At 43.1% G+C, this 23,767-nt stretch overlaps 1 protein-coding gene across 1 annotated transcript in view; it reads left to right on the top strand.

The window, feature by feature from the left end:
- The window catches only part of LOC309390005 (protein zyg-11 homolog B), a 34,350-nt gene extending 10,583 nt beyond the window's left edge, over positions 1-23,767 (top strand). The window contains exons 4-14 of the mRNA XM_081949033.1: positions 5,240-5,380; positions 6,861-7,037; positions 8,680-8,744; positions 9,558-9,657; positions 9,773-9,823; positions 11,617-11,778; positions 12,909-12,956; positions 13,532-13,729; positions 13,818-13,870; positions 20,495-20,592; positions 21,815-23,767. Of these exons, the coding sequence (XP_081805159.1) occupies positions 5,240-5,380; positions 6,861-7,037; positions 8,680-8,744; positions 9,558-9,657; positions 9,773-9,823; positions 11,617-11,778; positions 12,909-12,956; positions 13,532-13,729; positions 13,818-13,870; positions 20,495-20,592; positions 21,815-21,978 (1,257 nt within the window). The 3' untranslated portion in view covers positions 21,979-23,767. The remainder of the gene's footprint in view (positions 1-5,239; positions 5,381-6,860; positions 7,038-8,679; positions 8,745-9,557; positions 9,658-9,772; positions 9,824-11,616; positions 11,779-12,908; positions 12,957-13,531; positions 13,730-13,817; positions 13,871-20,494; positions 20,593-21,814) is intronic.

The raw sequence follows: 23,767 nt of genomic DNA, 5'->3' as shown, positions 1-23,767 counted from the left end.
TGCTCTGATGTTGTTCTCGTCACTTCCAATGTGCAGAACAATGAGATGTAGATGGTGCTGCATTTCTCTTTGCAAAGGACAGAGACATTCCTGCCAGCCAAACAATAGGGCTGATCTGTGAAACAGCAGTTCGCTAGTGGGGAATTGGTTGGGAGTGGTGATGGGAATTGTATTTTAGAGGCAGGCTATGCACTGCAGTTCAGTAACTGTTCATGACTGAGTTCTATTGCTCTAAATCAGTGGTTCTCAACCTGTGGATCGGGACCCCTCTGGGGGTCGAACGACCCTTTCACAGGGGTCGCCTAAGACCATCGGAAAACACATATTTTTGATGGTCTTAGGAACCGAGACACCAATTTTATGGTGGGGGCTCACCACAACATGAGGAACTGTATTAAAGGGTTGCGGCATTGGGAAGTTTGAGAACCACTGCTCTAAATGATAATGTAATTTGTTTGGTTTTGGTTTGGCATTTTGCATATATATATATCAAGCTCTAATATTGTACATGTAGATATGTACGCGTAGGTATGTGGCTTAATATTTATACAAAAAAATGGTACAATTCTGGTTACTGAAATAAATTATGTCAAATAATTAACTGCACAAACCAGATCACAGTGTTCTCTCCTGTTAGTTCTTTAATATTTTCGATATATTACACTGTACAGGTAGTCCGTGACTTACAACAGTTCGTTTAGCGACCGTTCAAAGTTACAAGGGCACTGAAAAAAGTCACTTATGACCATTTTTCACATTTACAACTGTAGCAGCGTATCCTGGGGTCATGTGATTGCCTTTCACCATCTTCGGATAAGCAAATTGAATGGGGAACCATAGTCACTTAACAACTGTGTTACTAACTTAACAACTCCATTAACAACTGTGGCAAGAAAGATCATAAAATGGGGCAAGACTCACTTAACAAATGTCTCGCTTAGCAACAGAAATGTTGGGCTCAATTATGGTCATGTCGAGGACTACCTGTATATGTTTAGTGTCCTAGAAATGTATATTGCTACTGCTACAAATTTATATCAAGGAGTTCCTCCTTGTAGGTCAATAAGCTTATGTTTCAGTTGCATTTTTATTAGTATCAAAGAAGAGCAAAGTAAGCTTATATAAAGACACACGGAGACAATTTATTAGTCAAATACAATTAACTAAGAAGAAAAAGTTTGGAACTTGTTTACCATATTTAAATTTCAACCTGGATAGAAAGCAGTTACCTATTCAATATAAATTGCTTATACAGTAATGCCAGTCTTGGTGGTGTTGAATCTTTTAAAAATCTTTTAAAATAATTTATACTTGTGTTTCAGCAATTTCACAATTCTTTCTAAACAATGCCTGTGTGGGCTAGGTTAGCACAATAAGCTATACTACATCTGGTTTGCAAATCAGAATTGCTGAATTCACACATGCTAACCTAATTACAGACAAATGCAACGTGTGAACCAGGTCATGAGATCATTTCTAAATGTAGCAGATAGGCCCACTCTGCACATCTGTTCAGAAATATACTCCATTGACCTAAGTAAGACTTTTGATGTACATACATTGTACATCATGTATGCTGTAATTGTATGTAGATCTGTTTCTACATGTATATATAAAATATACATATACATAAATGTATATTTCTTTATTGAAATATGTACATACCACTCAGTGGTGGGTTTCAAAAATTTTTGGAACCTACTCTGTGGGTGTGGCCTGCTTTGTGGGAGTGGCTTGCCAGCCATGTGACCGGGTGGGAGTGGCCAAGACGATGTCACTGAATTCTTTGCAGTGGATGATCTACAAAAAGAAGATATAAAAAAAGGAAATTTATTATTTTGTGCACTTACTACTTAAATAAGATTAAAATAAGTACACAAAACAATAAAAGAGCTACTTAGAGAAGGTAAGTAGCTACTACTTACTACTTGTATTTCAAAGGGAATACAATACATATTTAATTTTACACATGCTGCTGGAATTGTGTTTGCACAACAGTGGAAAAACAAAGATATGAAAATGAATAAATATTAGAATGTGCAGGAATGAATAAATTGACAATTAAAATCAAGAAGGCTTCGAATACTTTTTCATGTGGGATTTGTTTTATCAATTGCTAACTAACAGCAATTAGAAATCTAAAAATATGAAAGAAAACACCAATTATGTAAGGAAAGGTCACTAAAATGTATAAGGAAATATTATTAGTACTTGATCATTATTAATGTGTAGATAACTGTGGGACATTACACCCCCCACACACACAAACTATGACAGTGCCAGGAAAACACCAAAAATCAACAATTTCCTCCCGAAAGACTGCAGATGAAACCAGTTTTTTTCCCTAACCCGAAGGACAGGAAGGACAAAGCCACTGGAATAAAAACCATCAAGGCATTGTGGGAAATTATAAAGGACAGTGCCAGGAAGCTCACAGAACCAGCAACCACATCACAATTACCTAAACAACCAGGTATCACACAGAAACACACAAAATCTAGCAAAGCTGCCTTGCACCAACCTGGCCTGCCCATAGAAAAGAAGCCACTTTGAGACACATAAACCATGCACCAACCTGTACACTTAAAAGCAACATATTGCATCACAAATAAAACATTTGCAAAAAGGAATAACATTTCTTGTAATAAACATTCTATAAACAATAAATAAATAAAAATTCCCCAAAAATAATTTTAAAAAAAAGATATTCTACACATAATAAATTAAAATAAAACCATTAAAACATTCTATACACAATAAATTAAAATAAAACCATTAAAATATTCTATATACAATAAATAAAATTTGAGATTATGGAGATATAATTCTAAGGCTGGTCATTGTGGAAGGTCCTGATGAGATCGTGATGACCACGAGGCAGGAGGCATATAAATTTAATAAATGAAGAGATAAATGCCCTGTGGTCTCGATGGCTTGTTTGCAGATATTTTATTGTCATTGGTGTGATATACCTAGCTGGGTCATCAAATGTTTGCAAGAAAACCACCAAGGGAACACCAAGGACCCCACTGTCGTCTCCCTCCCCCACCCCACCCCTCTTCCTCCTCTCAATATATCCCACTCTTTCTAGCACTGATGATGCTACCTAGTTTGGTAATGAAACGTCTGTAAGAAAACCACCAAGCTCAGAAACAGCAAGGATCCCACTTTCCCCCACCTCCTCTTTCTCCCTCTCTTTCTCCTTTTTGTCCTTTCTCCTCTCCCCCCCCCACTCCCTTCTAGCACTGATGATGTTACCTAGGTTAGGGTTACTGGGCAACGTGTGTGTGTGTGTGTGTGTGTGAGGCTGGAGTTATGCCCCCCACCCCACCCTCCCTCCTGGGGGTCGAAGCGCCTCAAAGGGACAGGCAGGCTGCCACAGTTCCACTGAGAAGACATTCCTGAGAAGAAAAACTTCTCCGGTCGGGCCGCGCCGGAACTGATGGAGCGCCGGCAACAGCCTGCTTGTCCCTTTCAGGAGCTCTACTGAGAAGACATTTCTGAGAAGAAAAACTTCTCAGGTCGGGCTGTGGCCGTGCGATCAGAGCAACCACGTGGCTCACCTCACTGACTGTCTCCCTGGCGATGGGCTGGCGGTTGCCGGCGCTCCAGCAGGTCGGGCGCGACCAGAGAAGTTTCTCTTCTCAGAAATGTCTTCTCAGTGGAGCTGTGGCAGCCTGCCTGTCCCTTTGAGGTGCTTCGACCCCCGGGAGGGAGGGTGTGGGGGGCGTAACTCCAGCCTCACACACACGCACACATTGCCCAGTAACCCTAACCTTCGCACTCATATCTGCGCTCTCCTCGGTTCCTCATGACTGCAATAGATGTCCAGAATCGGCTTTTGGGGCTAGGGTTTCCGGCCCCCGCCGCTTCTGGGCGTCTATTGCTGTCGCGAGGAGCCGAGGAGAGCGCGGAGAAGAGCACAAAGGTTCCCAGCGAAAGTGGCTGGGAGAGGCGCGCGGTTTGGTTTAGCCTCCCCAGACATCGCAGCAGCAGCCCCAAGTGCGCCGATCTTGGCATTTTTTGCATCGGGGCATGCTGCAAGGGGGGGGGGGAGTGAAGACCTTTTCCAGCTGGTGCAAAGGACTTCCTGTACTTGCTTTAATGAGCACGGGCCCGCACCTCGACCACCAACAATCCGGAAAAGGTCTTTACTCCCTCTCTCTTGCAGCACGCCCCGATGCAAAAAACGCCAAGGCCTTGCAAGGTCCCCGAACTTGGGCTGGCGGCGCCGCATAAGCTCCTGCTGCCATCCCCACCCTCGCTTTCTGGCGGCCCTGCGCTATAAGCGAGGCCGGGATCCTTGCAAGGCCGCAAATGGTCACCGGACTCGCTTATACTGCAGGGCCACGGCAGCCCCCCCGCCCCACACTTAGTTGCAGCTTACTTACCTCCTCGGAGTCGGCAGGCAGCAATAGAGCGCCAAACAGGAAAAAAAGGTAAATGGGTTTAGATAGGGTTCTTAGAGGCGGGTGGGGCGATTGGTGAGGTAGCCAATCAGTGAGCGGTGGGCGGGGTTAGGATAGTGCAGACGGGCGGGGGCGAGCGAGTGAGTGACAGGGGCAGGGCAGGAATTTACTTCCAGGTCCATTGACCAACCAGTCTGCCCGAACCGTTGCGGACCTGCAGAAACCCACCACTGATATCACTTCTTAGAAAAGCAATTTATTATAGAATTTAAGCATCAGTTAAATAATCTTTAAAACTCTGAAACAGGTTAACTTTGAGGATGCTTCATCTGATATAAAAGTACTAATTATTTTGGGATATTCAGTGAATCTATTTTTTGGCAATAAAAAATAAAAAGAGAAAATAAAACACAAGAAATATATAAACACTGAATATTGATTGAAAATATTTGATTATAGTTGAAAATAGTTCAAAGTTTAATTATTTATGAACCGTATCAGAGGAGAATATCTGAAAAACCTAATATATTTTGGGAAAATTCTGTCAGCTTGGCTCGGTTGTGTTTTAAACACTAAAACCAACTTTTTATGCTGTGATCCCATGTGCTTTAAAAATCTCAGTTCAGCATATATAGGCTTATCCCCAAGCCCACTTATATATAAGAATAATTCAGAAAAAGTAAGTTAAATGTAGAGAATTTCTCAGCAACATAACTTCCATCCTTTTCTCTTGTAGTGAAATAAAAATAGAACATTTGAAAATATTTCTGTTACCTGCAACTTTTTTTCCTAATTGCAAACTGATACATCATGTATTCTATCTTTTCAAGGTTTCTGGAGAAGCAAATGAAATTCAGATTTCGGAAGCTCTGCGGCGTTACAGCGAGCGGGCATTTTTTGTGAGAGAGGCACTGTTTCATCTGTTTAGCCTTACGCACTTTATGGAAAATACAAAACCAGAAATTCTGAAGGTAAAACTATTTAAACGGATGGGACATAAATGGATGGGGCATCTCTCTAATGGAATCACACAATGTGATTTAAGAAAACAGAGATCATGCACTGGTAGATTTGGAGCGGTGAGAGAAAAGAGAAGCAACAATTCAGAAGCTGTGGTCGTCATGTTTACATAAGTTATGCTAAATTTAGCATAGAAAAAACAGGAGGCGTTACCCGCATCCACTGTAGAGCACATATCTGTATTTGTGGAGTAGGAATCTTATTCGTTCAGTAATTATCAAACGCAGAGGTGGATTGCTCCCGGTTTGGCCTGGTTCAGCTGAACCAGTAGTGGCGGCGGCGGGAGGCTCCGCCCACCCACCCAGATGCTTCTGTGCTGCACGCGAGCAGGAGCGAACCGTTAGTAAACCAGTTAATAACCCACCACTGATAAAATGAAATGATATCCAATTAAATTGATTAGCTTTCCATGTTGTGAAGTGGCCAAACGGTGAATAGAATTAGGGCCTGTCATTGTGGGTTGGAACAACACAGCAGCAAAGTAGCAAGTGAGCGTTTTCCTGTAGGCATGAAAGGAAAATGTAGGAGAAAGAGCTTTCCCTTCAAAAAAATGGGAGTGAGCTGCTCAGTCTTTTGATCACTCCTCCAATCACTTTAAATTGCTAAAAAAAAAATCAAGAAAATTGACACAATCAATATTATTTATATCGTAAAATAAATAGCAGTATATGCAGCTTCAGAAGAGTTTTGGTTTTTGCAGAACTTTGTGTGAGACTGTTCAAAAGTTGTATTTCATACATCTGCCCCAGGCCAGAGATCTAGGTCCCTTTTTCTACACACTTTATTCAATACTAGCTGATAACCCGGCTTTGTCGCGGTATTTATTTATAGGGGGAAAATGTCTGGACCAAATGTAATTTCTAATGTTGGATTTTCCCCCTTACCAGAGGGAGCCCCCTTGTGGAGTATTGTGAAGCTGTTACAATGGCAACTCCATTGCGTTGTACAGTAGAAGCCATTTTACGTCAGTACAGTAGAAGCCATTTTAAGGTACAACAGGCTGTATCTTAACAGAACAATCCCCCGAAGAATGTTAGGGGTGTGTTACCTCCACAGTATTTTTTTTCCAGAGAGTAAGTCACCTGTGTACCAAGTTTGGTTGAAATTGCTTGAGACGTTCCAGACTTATGGTGGAACACACACACACAGCCATGTATATATAGAGAGAAATTAAAATGGAAGGAAACAACATGGAGGAAAGCAAAGGGCCAGGCCTTTCGACATGTTGCCTCTAGTCATGAAAAAAAAAGTTGGCTAATTCCCTACCTGGAAATGATCAAGGTAGATCTGTGAATTGGAGTGTAAAATATCTGCCAGCTAGTTTAAAGAACTTTAGAAATACTAAACTAATTATGGTTTGGATATGGTTGCTGTTGTCATTGTAAATGGTAAGCCAGCTCACAATTTCCTCTCTTGAATTGTTCCTTCCAGCTTGTAGTTATTGGTATGAGAAATCATCCTCTGAATTTGCCTGTGCAATTAGCAGCAAGTGCCTGTGTGTTTAACCTGACAAAACAAGATTTAGCTGCAGGCATGCCAGTTAGGCTCCTAGCAGATGTTACCCACTTACTCCTTAAAGCCATGGAGCATTTCCCCAACCACCAACAAGTAAGCCTTTCCATTTTTATTTTTATTTTGCATTTCCAATACAAAATCACTGTACTGATTTTTTTTTTTAATCCTGTGAGATGAATTTTTAGAATGGGTGTACCAAGTGCCTCGTATGTACTGTTGATTTCGATTATGGGTGGATAGATGTTAAAATGGTTTTTAAAATGCTTGTATTTTATAACAGGAATGAAAGGGATTATTGTCTTTTTAGAAAAAAAATGGAGCTAAGCAGCTTCAGCAGAATACATTATGAATATAGCCAATATTGATTCATGACTGATGGAAATGATAAAGAAGAATAGTGATAGCTCAGGGTTGAAATGAGGGGTTCTTGGTGCTCTCTGGGCTTGATTAGTTTCTTGCAGACATTTCATTACCCAAACTAAGTAACTTAATGAGTGATGATGTTACCTAGTTTGGACATTGAAACGTCTGCAAGAAAAGATGGAAGCTCAGAGGCCAGCAAGGATCGCCTCTTGACTGATGGATTTGCTGTTCTACTGTGGACATTGCATGTATCATAAAACAGAAGCATTTTTAAAATTAGCATTCAATGGAGATTACTCTAACTGTTGTGCAGTATGCACCACCCCAGAAGTAGACAACTTTTTGATGACTTGGAATCTCACTTCACATTTTCAGAGGGTAGGGTACAGGACTATAAACATAGGGAAGGCTTTAATTTCCCAACAGATTTTTAATAGGAAGATGGGTAGGCATTTTAATGGTTTTTGTTTAAATTTACATAGAGCTACCATTAGTTTTCATTTATGTCCTGTGTCTTGTCCCAAAATGGCATGAGGCTGGCCTGCCAATTTTTGATAATTCTGGTCATCGAAGGCTTTAAAAAGTAGAACTTCCACCTACATCTTGTACATTCTTTTCTGTCGTAATGCTTAACTATCCCCTGTTCCTCTGGATTCACATATTCTCTCTTTATTCTTCATCATGGACATTAAATAAGTCAGAAACCTCTCTTTAATATTAACCACTAAGTTAACTTTCATCCAAACCCTAAACTTTGGCCAATCCTATGTACTATGGTTTGTAGAAAGAAAAGAGCTGTTAAGGTATCCTTCGAACTACCCTTTGTCCAGAGTCAAATGAGGTGGCAAGTTGTAGGCAACAAAAATTAGAAATTGGGTTTGTCAAGATCATTATTATGGTGATTACTTAGAAGAGACTGCAGTAACTGCAGGTAGATTAAGTTCAGTGTATCTTACGTAAAGAACCTAGATTGGGCTCAATTTTTAAACTCTAAAATAAATTCAATGTACCCTATAAAGGAAATCTAATATTCGTTTTTCCTTCTGTTAAACATATTTTAATGCTTTGTTTCTTGAAACCCACTTTTACCCTATATCTTATTTGTATATATCGCAATATATTTTGCTGCAGATGGATATTTATAAGCATCCTAAATGCTGGTGTAGAAAATACAAATAAGAGATTCATATTTATGAATACATTTGCACATTTTTATCCTTTTTTGTTCAGTTTTATTTCAAAATAACGATGTTCATAAATGATAATATCAACTCATTAGATAAATGGCAAATTATCAATATGTTGCAAGATTCATTTGGGAGAAATAAAATTCTGTCCTGGATATGAAATATTTTTGCTCTGTTTTTTACAGCTGCAAAAGAACTGTCTTTTATCATTGTGCAGTGATAGGATACTTCAGGATGTCCCATTTAACAGGTTAGTTTTTATTGTTCAAATTATGAAGACAAGGGAAAGGAATTTTAAGATTGCTGTCTAAATGCAGTTGATCGCTCTATCTCACTACTGAATAATTTTAAATAATTCTCCTTATTCATAGCTAATGGATAGAAGGATTTTCTCTATCTGTTCAGCCACCCACCCACCCACCTACTTATCTGAAATTCCAACATTTTTCTAAGAATATATTAAGACAGAAAGTGGTAATTTATTCATTTATCATTTTTAAGTGTTGCATATTCAAGCAACTCAAGATGTTAACCCTAGTCCTAATAACAGGTAAATGAATAGACTTGGAAACCAGAAGGGCTGCATATGTTCTCTAATAGTTATAGACATTGAATAACCTCTTCGCTGTGTTTCAGTGACTGCAGTTTGCTATTGCTTGGACCTAATATAACTTCTTTCATAAACTATGCTCTTAGTCTGTGCATAGTGCACGTTGTGTTGCAGGATAGAGAAAGTTCATCCTGGAATCCCCAGCCACTGGTGAATTGGCATCTATAGCAGTCTCTGCCCAGTACTAAAATCTAGATCTTGAAAATAAAAAAATGGACAGACCGAAAGATATATTACTAGCGCAAAGTGGCCAATCATTCTTAAACCCTGTCAAGAAGTAGAAATTGTTTTGCTCTCTTCAAATAGCTAATGCCAGCTGAAGGTTTTATTATAGTTGTGTTGTACATTGCTACAGTATATTCCTTTGGGCTGAAATGTGGTAGCTGGAGTTTTTATTTGTCCATTCTCAAGATTTGTTAATTTTCTGCCTGTGTCCCCCCCCCCCCCCCCCAGGTTTGAAGCAGCTAAACTTGTCATGCAATGGCTATGTAATCATGAAGATCAAAACATGCAGAGGATGGCAGTGGCTATTATTTCCATTCTTGCTGCAAAGGTGTGAGATTTTGGTGCTTTGCTATTTTAGCCTTAATTTCCAAGCCTTACCATCAGCCATCTGACATTTCTCTGTGTTTGTTTTCTCTGTTTGTTTGTTTGTTTGTTACTTAAAGCTTTCGACAGAACAAACAGCTCAGCTTGGGGCAGAGCTCTTCATTGTCAGGGTAAGCAATTAGCACGATTTGAAGTGACTGAAATGCTAATGTTGACTGAGTTGACATAATAAAAGAATGTGGTTGATTTGATTTGATTTGGGATGGGATGCTGCACAAACTGTTATAAATTATTTATACAGCTTATAAATTCTATAAATAAATAAACCCAGCCACTGTGCCTTTTAAATCATGTTTTGCCTCAATAATGTGAGAACTCAGTTTCTGTCTGTAATAGTGTTAAGTGGAAATGCTCAATGTTCCTCTTGAATGGTTTTTTTAAAAAAATCTGGTTACTTTGGCATACACAACAATTGTGCCTCCATTCCCCCAAATATTAAAGCATTAATGTGCCCTGTTACTGCTTCAAAATCAAGAGATGAAAGAAATCTATTTGCTTTTCTTTGCTTTTTTGATCACATGCTCTTTCCCAGCCATCCTAAGTACTGTAGTGCATCACAGGTGTATATCATTTGTGTACTTTATATGCAAAGCATTTAATGATGTTTCGGGGGGGGGGGGGGAAATAAACTCACTGTGATAATAGACTGGATAAAAAGTTGTTCTTTGTTATCTTAGCAAGTTAGCAATGGTCCTTTTTGTTGGAGATCTTTATTCATTTTAAATAAATAATCAAAGCTCTCTGGGCAAATTGCAATAAAAGATAGTTTAGCGATGTTCCTCATTCGTACTACATGTGAATGCAACACACCTTGCCTAATTATGTATAGCGTTGAGAGTGATTTAATTTTAGGACAAAAGAAAATATATGCTTGAGAAGAGTGCTTTCTGCAGTCTAATTAGATGCAGTCTAATTTTTAAATGTTTCCACTTCTTTCTCCCTCATTTGCTTTTCGAACCAGATAGCCTGGACAATTTGACATCCTGCACAGGACTCATTTGAAATTGTCCCATTATAAATTTAATAAATAAATACATAAAAACTGGAGAGTTTTCCTCCATATCTTTTTGTCCAGTGTTTTGCTAGCATTGTCCTTTGAGCACACTTGCTGGACTTTGATACCAGCCGAAAGTCTGGTTGGGAGAAACGTGACATTGGGAGAAATCTAATGGCAATATATACAATACAATAGTAGAGTTGGAAGGGACCTTGGAGGTCTTCTAGTCCAACCCCCTGCCTAGGCAGGAAACCCTATACCGTTTCAGACGAATAGCTATCCAACATCTTCTTAAAGACTTCCAGTGTTGGGGCATTCACAACTTCTGGAGGCAATCTGTTCCACTGATTAATTGTTCTCACTGTCAGGAAATTTCTCCTCAGTTCTAAGTTGCTTCTCTCCTTGATTAGTTTCCACCCATTGCTTCTTGTTCTACCCTAGAACAAGGGTGTTTGGACACCCCATATAATGCAGGGGTGTCCAAACTTGGGAACTTTAAGACTTGTGGACTTCAACTCCCAGAATTCCCCAGCCATGCTATGACAGATAATCTATTATCTGGGAGTTGAAGTCCACAAGTCTTAAAGTTCCCAAGTTTGGACACCCCTGATATAATGTATATGGAAGAGAAATGAGCACCCCTGCACCTTTACTTGAAAAAGGAAAGGAATCTTTCTTTTTTATGCCCGTGTTTTTCAAACCTGACTCTCGGAATTCCCCAGCCAGCATGGGTTAAAGTCCACGTGATTTTCATTTGCCAAGTTTTAAAAACACTATTTTTAGACTATGACAGAAGTGGGTTTAAAGAAATTTTCTCATTGTGACTCGTATGCCATTAAATGTCTGAGATTTGAAAAGAGTGACTTAACAATATCAATTGCTTTATTCCTCCCCCCCCCCCCCCAGCAACTTCTTCAAATTGTGAAGCAGAAAACAAATCAGAACGTAGTGGACACTACACTTAAGTTTACACTGAGTGCACTTTGGAATCTCACTGATGAGTCTCCAACCACGTGTCGGCACTTTATTGAAAATCAAGGGCTGGAACTCTTCATGAAAGTTTTGGAGGTGGGAACTAAAAGAAATATGCCCAACATCTGTATAGCTATTATTGTATCTGTTTCCTTCAGTTTCCTTATGGAGATAATGAACTTTGTCGTTTGGAAGTCATGCTTTATACTTGTGATAGGCTTCTTATTTTCACAAGGAGCAGTCCTCAAACCAATTACAGGTAGTCCCTGACATATGACCACAACTGAGCCCAAAATGTCTGTTGCCAAGTGAGACAGTTGCTAAGTGAATTTTGTTCCATTTTACGATCTTTCTTGGCACAATTGTTCAGTGAATCGCTGCAGTTGTTAAATTAGGAACAGGGTTGCTAAGCGAATCCGGCTTGTCAGAAGGTTGCAAAAAGTGTTCACATGATTCCAGAACATGCAACCGTCATAAATATGAATCAGTTGCCAAGCATCTGAATTTTGATCATGTGACCATGGGATGCTGCAATAGTCATAAGAGTGAAAAAGGGGTCATTAGCAGTGGTGGGTTGCAGGCGGTACGCCCTGATATGGGCATACTGGAGCCTGCCCGGAGCACCAGATACTGTTCCGGTATGGTGCTCCGGAAGACCCGCCCGCCCACGCTCCTTACCTGTCTTTAAAGTCTTTGGCGCTTCCGCGCACATGCACAGCGCATACAGCGCCTGCGCGCCGCTCCACTGAGCAGCTGGAGCGTCGTGGAGGCATCGCTGGACAGTACGACTGTCCACGCACTGCACGCATCCATGTGGACAACACCGGGCCCGTTCCAACTGTACTGGTTGGAAGGGAATCCGGAACCCACCACTGGTCATTAGTCACTTCTTTCATTGCTGTTGTAACTTCAAGTGGTCACTAAATGAACTGTTGTAAGTCGAGGACTACCTTTAACTATGATTGTCCATAGAAATCTTGACTCCTCTCTCATCTCAACTCACAAAACGATGTGACCTGCCTCTTGTTTAAAGAATTAAAAAGTCCTTTCGTATACTTCCTCTGACTCAGTCCTCCTGCTTTGGATAGCAGTGACTGAAAGTTGATCCTGTACTACCAACATAATTATTTAATTTTGTAGACTTCTCTGAGAATGTAATCTGCTTGTTATCCAATATTAGCAAATATTATCACTTACTAATGGTTGTCTATTCTTTTAATTTACAGTCTTTTCCTTCAGAGTCTTCTATCCAACAGAAAGTTCTTGGTCTTTTGGTAAGATGAAAAGAATAGTATTTTTTAAACCTGGATGTTGGCAATGTTTGTTTTTCCTATTATTTTCTTTGCCGCTCTCTCTAACATTCTTCACTACTATACCTGGAGTACATCGTTTTTAATTCCATTCTATTAACTTTGGGTCCAGTCAGACCAACCCTGTTCCTTCACAATCTCTATTTATTTCAGTTTAAGGGTTATTTATTTTATTTATTTATTTCTTAGCGCTTATAGACCGCCCCCTCTCCCGAAAGGGACTCGGGGCGATATTAGCATTAGCATTAGACACACCTCTGTTGACTCAATCAATAGATTAATCTAGACTAGCATCCGGACTTCTCCAACCCATTGTCCTCAAAATGCAATACAGTATATTGGAATTCAATCTGCATGCCCAATCTAATGACTCATACGTTGAGAAAACTGTTCTACAAAATAGGAAAGAAAGTCAAAAGCCATGTCCGCAGTAGTAGTTTTTAGAAAACATCTTGAAAATCAGCTTAATTAGTTAGGACTGTTTGTACTAAAATTTCTTTCTCTCTCTCTCTCTCTCTCTCTCTCTTTTTTTTACTTAGAACAATATTGCAGAGGTTAAAGAACTCCATTCTGAGCTAATGTGGGAAGACTTCATAGACCACATCAGCAAGTTGTTGCACAGTGTTGAGGTGGAAGTCAGTTACTTTGCAGCTGGAATTATTGCTCATTTAATATCCCGAGGAGAACAAGCCTGGACATTAAGTCGCAATCAGAGAGCCTCACTCCTTGATGAATTGGTATAGAATGTGACTGAAAAATATTTTCTCCTTTTCTCTGAGTTACTTTGTAAACCTTTACAGTAACAGTTCTTTCTTTTTTTTATAGCATTCTGCCATTTTGAATTGGCCTACACCAGAATGTGAAATGGTGGCATACAGGTAACTACAGTTTTGGCATAAACTCTTCAAAAATATTAATACAAGTTGTATTAATAGTAAGTTTGCTGCACATAAGACTATTTTTTCCAAAAGTATGTAGTTTTCCGGAAGAATTTTGCAGGATTAGCCAGGATTGGGTATTGTGATGTCCAATTGGCCTCGAGACAGAGTTAAAATTGAAGCCACGCCTCTGTGCTCCTTGCTTCTGGTTCCCAGTTTCAACTCTGTCTGGCCGAAGAAAGACAGAGTTTCTTTTGGTTCCTGATTCTTCCAAAAACAATCCAATGCCATCCTGCAATTTCCTCCTCCCTGCCTTCTTCCCCTTGCCTCCATCTGATACCTGGATGCCTTCCCTCGGTGTGGCTCGCTCACGGCTACCGGTAAGGGCTTTAAAAGTTGCTTCTTGGGGCTATAGAGGCAGGATGCCATTACGGTGGCCATTTGGGGGCCTCAATTTCCTGCGGGCTGCATGGGCTGGGGCAGAAGCTACTACGAAGCCTCGTTTTCATCCCTGCCTTCCTGGGGTGGCCATCCCTTCTGCAGCCGCGGCAAGCCCCTGCGGACCCCGATCGACACTAGGAGGCCCATAGCGGCACGGGACAGCGAGGATTGTGTGTTGCGGCACGTGGCGCTGCCGGTAACCACACGGCTTACAAAAGGGGCCGGAAAGGTCTACCGGAGGCTGGTTTCATTGCATGGAGGCCGTGAGTGATTGGGGGAGCTGTTTTGGGTCGCTGCTGTTCAGGTGGGCTGAGCATGGTGGAGCCCTGACCTGGTGCCATGGCAGATGCAGATGAGAGGCCGGATTCCCCCCATTGTCCCCTGGGGAGGGGACCTCCAGTGGGGCCCGAGTGAGGCCCACAGCCTGTGTGAGACTGCGAAAAACTGCAGCAACTGGAAAATCCTCCAAGGCCTTGCAGAAGGATGAGGAAAGGAGGCACAGGGCCCTGGAAAAACAGGTGTCCAGGGCTGAACAGAGGGGTAGGCCTAGTTCTCCCCTGAGGTCTAGATCGCCTATTAGATCCAGATCTAGGTCTCCTCACAGGGGGGATTCCCCAGTGTATCTCAGGAACATTTCACCTTCCCCCCCACTCTCCATGGTGGAACAGGGCCCTATCTAAGGGATCCTTTTCAGTGCAGGGGGACTAGGGGGGATATTCCCATTAGGCCATCATTGGCTCCACAGTCTGAAGACTGTGCACAAGAGGAGGAAGAGGAGGATTCCTTCGTTAGAGACATGGAGCAGCTTCCAGCAAGCTTTCAGAGGTTTATCTCCTCTGCAATTTCACATGGAATTTCTGCTGGGTTACAGAAGGGGTCTGAGTGACCCGCAATGGTGGCAAAGGTCCCGGGGGTGGGTATGCCACTGCTCAGGCCAGGCCGAGGTCTTCCCCCTTGGAAGTGCGCCGGCCTGTTTCTCCTTCTCTGGCTAGCGAAGCTTCCAAGGTGGAGGATCAGGTTCAGAGAGAAGTAGATATGTCCGATGATGAGGATCCCTCAAAGCCTGAGGCACCAGCATTCTCTGGTTTGTTTCCTCCAGATTGGTTCAAATCACTGCTGCGCAAGGCCAGGGCCACAGCGCAACTGGGTGAGACGGAGGGCGCCAAGGAGGGTGGTCCGGAGAAAAAGCCGGAGGATCGACTTTACTCAGAGCCTCCTCCAGCGAAGGAAGACATCCCTGCCCCTAAGTTGTTCCTAGAAGTAGTTAAAAAGCAGTGGGAAAAGCCAGGGACATTTCCTAACCCCATCAGCAGTGATAGGAGGTTCTTTAACATGGAACCTAGCTTCTCTGAGGCTTTGCAGGTGCCCGCAGTGGACCCTCCAGTGGTGGCATTGGCTTCCACGTCAACAGTGGTGTCCGGCGATGTGGCTGATTACTTGAAGGCCGAGGACAAGACGGAGCTGACCCTTCGTAAAACATTCCAGTCTTCCGCGTGGGCCATCAAGGCAGCTGCCTCTGCGTCGTTCTTCAGCCGCACGGCTATCCTTTGGCTACAACAGATGCAGGAACGGATTCCGCCTGAGGAGGTGCGTACTCATCAGGATCTCAACAAGCTGGTTGCTGTTGCACAATTCTCTGCGGACGCCACTCTGCATGCCATGAAGTATGCCTCACGGGCGATGGCGGCCTCGGTGACCTCCTGACGTCTCCTGTGGCTGAGGGGGTGGCAAGCAGAGAGCAAGACGAAGTGGCATCTGGCATCATCGCCTTATTCTGGGGGATTCCTTTTTGGTACCCCGTTGGATCCGATCCTCGTCGAGGACAAGAACAAAAAGAAGGTCATGCCTACACTTGCAAAGAAGTCAGAGCAAAAATCTGTACCTTATTTTCGGAAGCAGTCCTATTGTTAGTCAGATCAGGATGCTCAACACAGCAGCTATTTTACGAGATCAGATAGGCAGTTGGATAGGCACCACACCAGGGATAGGCCTTGTTCCAACCCCAGGGGAAGAGGCCCTTTCGGGGGGGAGGTGGCTGTCCCTACCGCCAGGGCAGATAGATCAATAGTGACCCCACCCAGACTGCTTCTGTTTGCCGACGCCTGGGCTGAGATTACCACTGATGCCTGGGTTCTGAACACCAACAGATTTGGCCTGTGCCTAGAGTTCCTCTCCATTCCATCGAACCATTTTCAGATGTTTTCGGTCGCTAAGAGCGATAAGCGCTCTCTCATGAGGCAGGCGATCCGACACCTTCTAGAGATTAGGGCAGTGGAACCGGTTGTACCGGATGGGGTCAGGTTTCTATTCCAACCTTTTTGTCATTCCGAAGAGTTTGGGGGGATGGAGGGCTATACTGGATCTTAAACTGGAGCTAAATATTCACTTAGTCTATAGGAGATTCAAGATGGCATCCCTTAAATCCATCTTGGCGGGGGTCAGGCACAATGACTTCATGGCCTCCGTTGACCTGATGGAGGCTTACCTCCATATCCCCATCTTCCCTGGCCATCGTAAGTATCTCAGGTTCTCCTATTTAGGTAGACACTATCAGTATAGGGCCCTACCGTTTGGCTTGGCTTCGGCGCCTCTGACCTTCACTAAGGCCCTAGCCGCTGTGGCGGCTTCCCTCCGTGAGTGCTCTGTCAGGGTCCAATGCTATCTCAATGACATCTTAGTCCAAGCAGCATCATTTGAGTGGGCGAGGGGGAATATTTTGTTGGTGGTATCCACACTACAGCAGTTAGGTTTTTCGGTTAACTTAGATAAGAGTTCCCTCATTCCCGCCACCAGGATTCCTCACCTGGGGACCATCATAGATTCCAGGCTGGGGAAGATGTTCCTGTCCCACGACCGTAAAGTTAGTTTGTTAGCCTTAGTTAGACAAGTTAGAAGTCAACGTTTTGTTCCTGTAGTGGTGCTCTCCAGCTTGCTGGGAAAATTCATTTCTTGCATAGATGTGGTGCCTTGGGCTCGTCTACACGTGAGGCCACTCCAGTGGCGTCTCTTGCTGCATCAGACGTCCAAGTCCAGCAATTCCGAGGGAAAGGTTCCAGTGACACCACAGGTGCAGCTGTCATTGAGGTGGTGGCTCTCCCCAGCGCTACACGAGGGCTGCGAGTTCAGGGAACCGGAGTGCCTCATCCTGACAACAGACGCCAGCTTATACGGATGGGAGCTCTCTTCAAGTACCGGATGGCGCAAGGGCATTGGACCTCGTTGGACCTCCAACACAATATAAATTGGCTGGAACTGCGAGCGATTCACTTGGCACTGCGGCACTTCAAGGACCATGTTCGGGATTGAGAAGTCTTGGTGCTGACTGACAACGTGGCGGCGAAGGCCCACGTCAACCGACAGGGCGGCACACACTCCAGGGCTCTTCAAACCGAGGCGATGGCACTCACGCCTGGGCAGAGAGGCATCTTCAATCACTCAGGGCGGAGCACATCACAGGAGTGAACAACCATCAAGCCGACTGGCTCAGTCGGGCCACGGTCGACCACGGGGAGTGGAGCCTTTCTCCGAAACTGTTCCAGGCCATCTGCTCCAGGTTCAGCCATCCAGAGGTGGACCTGTTTGCCACACCGCAGAACGCTCAGGTGGATCGGTTCTTCTCTCAGTTCCCGACTCGGGGGATGGAGGGAGTCGACGCGCTTCGAATTCCGTGGCTGGAGGACCTGGTCTATGCCTTCCCTCCCCTTCCCCTTCTCCCTGGGGTAGATTGGAAAGTGATATCAGAGAGGGCGGAGCTCATCTTAGTGGCGCCCTACTGGCCGTGTCGGGTGTGGTTTGCAAACCTAATGTGTCTGTCAGTGTCACACCTGTGGAGGATCCCAGGGAGGGATGTGGACCTCAGACAGGGGAACCTGGTGTATTCCGAGCCACAGTGGCTGCAGCTAGCCATGTGGAGATTGAGTGGGAGTGCCTGAGGGCCACCCAGCTTTCACAGAGGGTGATCTTCACAATTGAGGCTTCACACAAGGGTTCCACCACCAGGATTTATGATTCCACCTGGCAGGTCTTTGTAGCGTGGTGCCAGGTCTCGGGAGCGAATCCCCGTGAGGCTTCGGTACCGCACGTCTTGGAGTTCCTCCAAGATGGATTGGATAGGGGGCTCTCACATGGCACCCTCAGGAGGCAGGTGGCGGCCCTCTCCACAATTATTCGGGGAGAGGGGCTCCTTCCACTTTCCCAGGTTCCATTAATTAAGAGGTTCCTGAAGGGTGCGGGGAATCTCCGTCCCCTGGTAGTGCACAGGTTTCCAAAATGGCGCTTCACTAAGGTTCTCCAAGCAATGACAGGAGCACCATTCGAACCTCTGAGACGGTTGACCTGAAGTTCGTAACCCTTACAGTAGTGTTCCTTGTGGCGGTCACCTCAGCTCGTCGCATCTCCAAACTGGGGGCATTGTCTTCCAGATTGGATCTTCGTACATTCCACAATCGGGTCGTCCTGCGACTGGATCCAACTTTTGTTCCCAAGGTTAACTCTCTTTTCCACAGATCACAGGAGGTGGTATTATCCAATTTTTGTCCGGAACCGTCCCATGATAGGGAGTGCCTTTGGCCCTGACTGGATGTTAGGCGTGCCTTGCGCATTTACCTGAGGCGCACGGAGAGCCTCAGGAAATCTGAGGCGCTCTTCGTTTCCTTTTATCCATCTTCCCTGGGGAAAAGGGTGTCCTCCTCGGCTATAGGGAGGTGGATCAAACTGGCCATCGCATTGGCCTATGAGGTTCAGCACCTTCCGGTGCCCCAGGGCATCACAGCACACTCCACCAGGAGTGCGGCTACCTTGGCGGCCTGGGCCACAAAGGTGCCTATCGTGGAGATTTGCAGGGCGGCTATGTGGGCGTCCCCGTCTCCCTTTATCAGACACTACAGGTTAGACGCGTTTGCATCGGCTGATGCGGCGTTTGGTCGTAGGGTGTTACAACAGGTGGTAGCGCATGAGGGGCCCAGGACCAATAGTGGCCCCCCTGAGGGACGTTAACTTGGGTATGTCCCAATCCTGGCTAATGCTGCAAAATTCCTCTGGAAAATGACAGATGGTCTTACCCGAACTGTTGTTTTAGGAGGTTTTGCAGGATTAGCCAGGTTCCCGCCCTAGTGTTGGTCCAGGGGTTGGGGGAGTTCAGGGGGAAGGGTGCGTTCCCTTATGACTTGTTTTCAGTGTTTGGCAGTGGGCTTGACTCGTTGAAACCGGGAACCAGAAGCAAGGCGCACAGAGGCGTGGCTTCAATTTTAACTCTGTCTCAAGGCCAATTGGACATCACAATATCCAATCCTGGCTAATCCTGCAACACCTCCTAAAACAACAGTACAGGTAAGACCTACTGTCATTTGCCTCTCGTGACAAAATCACATTTCTGATTTCCCAAGATACAATTGAACGATATTTTAGGTTATAACCCTGCATACCTATTAATGAATACATCCATTGAATTCAGTGGGATATTCTTAGTATACATGTATTGGATTGCTTTGTTGACCTGCCATATTCTAATGTTTTCAGTGGACTCAACGTTGATTTACCCTTCAGTTTAAATCTGCTGAAGCAAATAGTACTGCTGCTAAGAAAGAAATCTGAAGCAGTTTTCAAATTAAAACTGATGCAAAAGATATATTTTCATGCATGTTTAGAATTAGTCTACCCAACTCCAGTGCTAAAACAGGTTGAAGCCTTCAAATGGGGCAGATTTTGTAGGAATAAATAAGTAGCTATTATATGATCGGAATGCCATTTCTGGGTGATGTGCTTCTATTGTCTAATTATCACTTTTTACCCAAACCTCTCCCAATTATGAAAAATGTAGATGACTTTTATCTTCTTCCCCACCCATTCTAGCAGACAGAAAATCTGTAGGGCTTGCCGAGTGTCATGGTTCCCTGTTAGGAATTGCTTGTATTCCACTAATGAGGAGCTGTATTGTCATGATACATCCTTTTATACTGGTGTTTCAGCTGTATCTTACCAGTTCTAGGAAGAAAGCAATGACAAATCACTTCTGAAAATGATGCAACATAGCAGCATGGACCTGACCATGTAGTATCCCGGAATCAAGAGTGACTTGAAAGGACCAAAAAATGTGTGTGTGTGTGTGTGTGTGTGTGTGTAAATACCGTACTCACAATCAAAATCTCTAAATGATGGACTTTTCCTTTTCCTCTTCATGAATAGGTCATTCAACCCTTTTTTCCCCTTGCTTGGTTGCTTCATGACTCCTGGGGTGCAGCTTTGGGCTGTATGGGCTATGCAACATGTTTGCAGCAAAAATCGTATGTATTTATTGGCAAAAAACAAGCTTCTTTATATTAAGCCGTTCTTTCAACATAAGAGTAATTAGTAGGCACCAGATAATTATTGTGATATCTAGCAACACAGATTTGAAATAATTTTTTTTTGGGGGGGGGGGGAAATGGAAATCATTACGTCGTAATTCTGTCACAGTTAAAAGGCAAGCTATGTGAGTAGGTGAATTGTAAATGTTTTTGATTTTAGCAGCTGATGATGCAATGGATGGCATTTTGAACTTGCAAACAATGTAGCTTGGTCTTTGTTCAACTGATAAGTCAGTGTATGTCTAACAAATGTAACAAGACACTTGTTATCCTCTTCCTCTTGATTAAAGTGCTCTTCACCCATTTATGAGTGAACAGAAACCACAGTCGATATAAAATTTGCTTGCCCCCAATGTCAATCTATATCCTGTCTCCATTGCCTTTTTTAAACTGCCTTTCTAAACGATGCTATGAGGCACGTGCAACGCATGATAGGTAAAATAATTGTCTTGAGTTTTTTGCTTTGCTCTTTGCTGGATTTATTCCTTCAATTACATGAAAACATGTACCGTAACAGGGAATATCCTTTAAAACAAACTCAAGACCCATAGGCCCAGATCAGGCCTGCGAGCTGCTCAAATCTCGCCAGCCTGGAAATAGCAAAGGACTGGTCCACGATGCCTTTGGCAGCCAAAATGGGGCACGGGGATGGGCAGCCTCCTGTAGTACCCTGCCGGCCAAAACATGGCACAAGCTGTTTTGGCTGGCAGGGTGGTGCAGGAAGCCACCCAGGCGGAAAACGGGGTATGGTGGGGGGGTTACACGTGCCCCTCCCGCATGCCCCATTTTGGCCGGCAGGGTGTTGCAGGAGGCATCCATCCTGTCTCTCCCCCACCTGGCCCATGGAGAACTACAGTGCTGATCCAGCCCTCGAAGAAATCCAGTTTGACACCCCTGCTTTAAAGTCCTGGGGTGTAGAAATACATATGTGTACATACCATGTAATCTTATGTCCATCATTTCTTCAAGAAGCAAATAGTATTACAGAGAACTGAGGATGGCTTCTGACAATTGCACTTCACAATATAATTTTGCTAAATCTATAGGCAGCTTAACCAGAATTTAAATATGTAAGAGTTTTATGTGAAACTTGGTGGAAACAGACAGTGAAATTCTAGACTCTTGACTTTATTGAATCTTTCTCTTTTTGTCATTTCAGCTGCCAGGTACTGCAGTATGTTAATTGAAGAAGGTGGATTGCATCATTTGTTTAACATCAAGGAAAACAGCCAGACTGATGTAGATGTTCAGCGAATTGCTGTCTCTATCTTAGATAGCTTAGAAAAACATATTTTGCGACATGGGCGGCCACCTCCTTATTGAAAAAACAAATTGAAAAAAGCCAAATTGAATGAAAATATGTAACAGGGAATAGGCGTGCAAATTATCCTCTCATAATCCCTTACTGAAATGTCCCTGGTTGGAATAATGTTGATAAAAGTTATTTTTTTGTCAGCTGGTATGGAAGCAGGGCTAGTACATGTTATCTTTAACAGACTTCGGCATTAAGGGATTGTCAAGAGGATTTGGAAAAAAGTCCTAACTGGTAATATCTACTGGTATCACCTCGGGTTGTGGAAAAGTAGAAATTGTGCCATTCAAATGGACATTCAAAATTAAACCTGTAGACTGTGTGAGTTCATCAGAAAATAGTTTCTGCTTGCTTCATCTCTTCAAAATAGTTGTGTTTCAATAGAACTATCCACTGATTCAGTATTTGAAAAAAAAAAACTGTTTGTGCTTGTAATGTCAGCACTATACAGCTCAAAACACTGTCATATATTCACACATTAGAACCCAACAGGTTATGAGTAAGGTGACCAGGGATGTTTGTTCTTCTGTGGACCTTTTAAACTCATGGATTCTTCAGTTCCTAGTAATATTTCATATAAGCTCTTTAGCAGAAACATCTGAGTTTCAAACCATGGGGTGTCTTTTTTCTCTCTTCAGTAATATACTTTATAGGGTGGCTCAGTGGCTAAGGCACTGAGCTTGTCGATCAGAAAGGTCAGCAGTTCGGCAGTTCGAATCCCTAGCACCGCATAAAGAGTGAGCTACCATGACTTGCCCCAGTTTCTGTCAACCTAGCAGTCGAAAGCATGTAAAAATGCAAGTAGAAAAATAGGAACCACCTTTGGTGGGAAGGTAACAGCGTTCCGTGCACCCTCGGTGTTTAGTCATGCCGGCCACATGACCACGGAGACGTCTTCAGACAGCACTGACTGTTCGGCTTTGAAATGAAGATGAGCACCACCCCCTAGAGTCGGGAACGACTAGCACATATGTGCGAGGGGAACCTTTACCTTTAATATACAGTAATGAAAATATCTGTGGAGGAAGAAATGTCGGAAGGGAAAGATTGAATTATAATTACAAAAAAGAAGAATATATTATGTTGCTACACTTGTAACTAAGTGTAAATTTGAAAAAAAAGAGTAAACTAAAATTTTCTACCAAAAGAATTGCTGGGGGAAATTTGCTCAATGGTATTGTACATCTAATCACCTTATTTATGACAGACTGTTAATAGCTTTGTTCTTTCTCATAAATACCTTGTCAGTATTTGTGCTGTGAGCTTTATGTGGAAGGCAATGCCATACAAAATCTCACCCAACATTTTATGTAAAGTCTGGTGTAAATTACATTCTTGTGTGGTATATTAAATTTTTTTTACATAAAACATTCCATGTTTAAAAACTCAATAATGCATATGTGTTGATGCTTAATGGAATAAGATGAAAATAACAACACAAAGTCCACTCTAAAATAGATGTCAACAAACCATGGTTTGGCTGAGGCTTACTTCCAAAGAAGTGCACTATAATGTGCTTCTCCTAATAGAAGTGTGAGGAAGTTGCACGATGGCTAACACTATATCATTGTGGGAGCTAATCTGGTTACAAGAGAAATGACAGTAGTTTTCTATCTATGAGAAGCTAATTATGTGTTTTATGTATATGATTTTCAGAAATAAGTTTTAAGTTCAATGAAAGACTCTTAGAACTTTTGCATAAAATTGTATCTTAAGTCTACCTACAGTCTTGCACTTCAATTATTTGGGAGAAAGCCTCTCAGAATAAAATCTAACTTCTGAGATAGGTTTATATGTGAA

The sequence above is a fragment of the Natrix helvetica genome, assembly GCF_964273705.1.
Source record: "Natrix helvetica genome assembly, chromosome: 3".
NCBI lineage: Eukaryota > Metazoa > Chordata > Lepidosauria > Squamata > Natricidae > Natrix > Natrix helvetica.
Note: the sequence above shows the minus strand (reverse complement) of the source record. Positions and strands in the feature narration are given on the sequence as shown.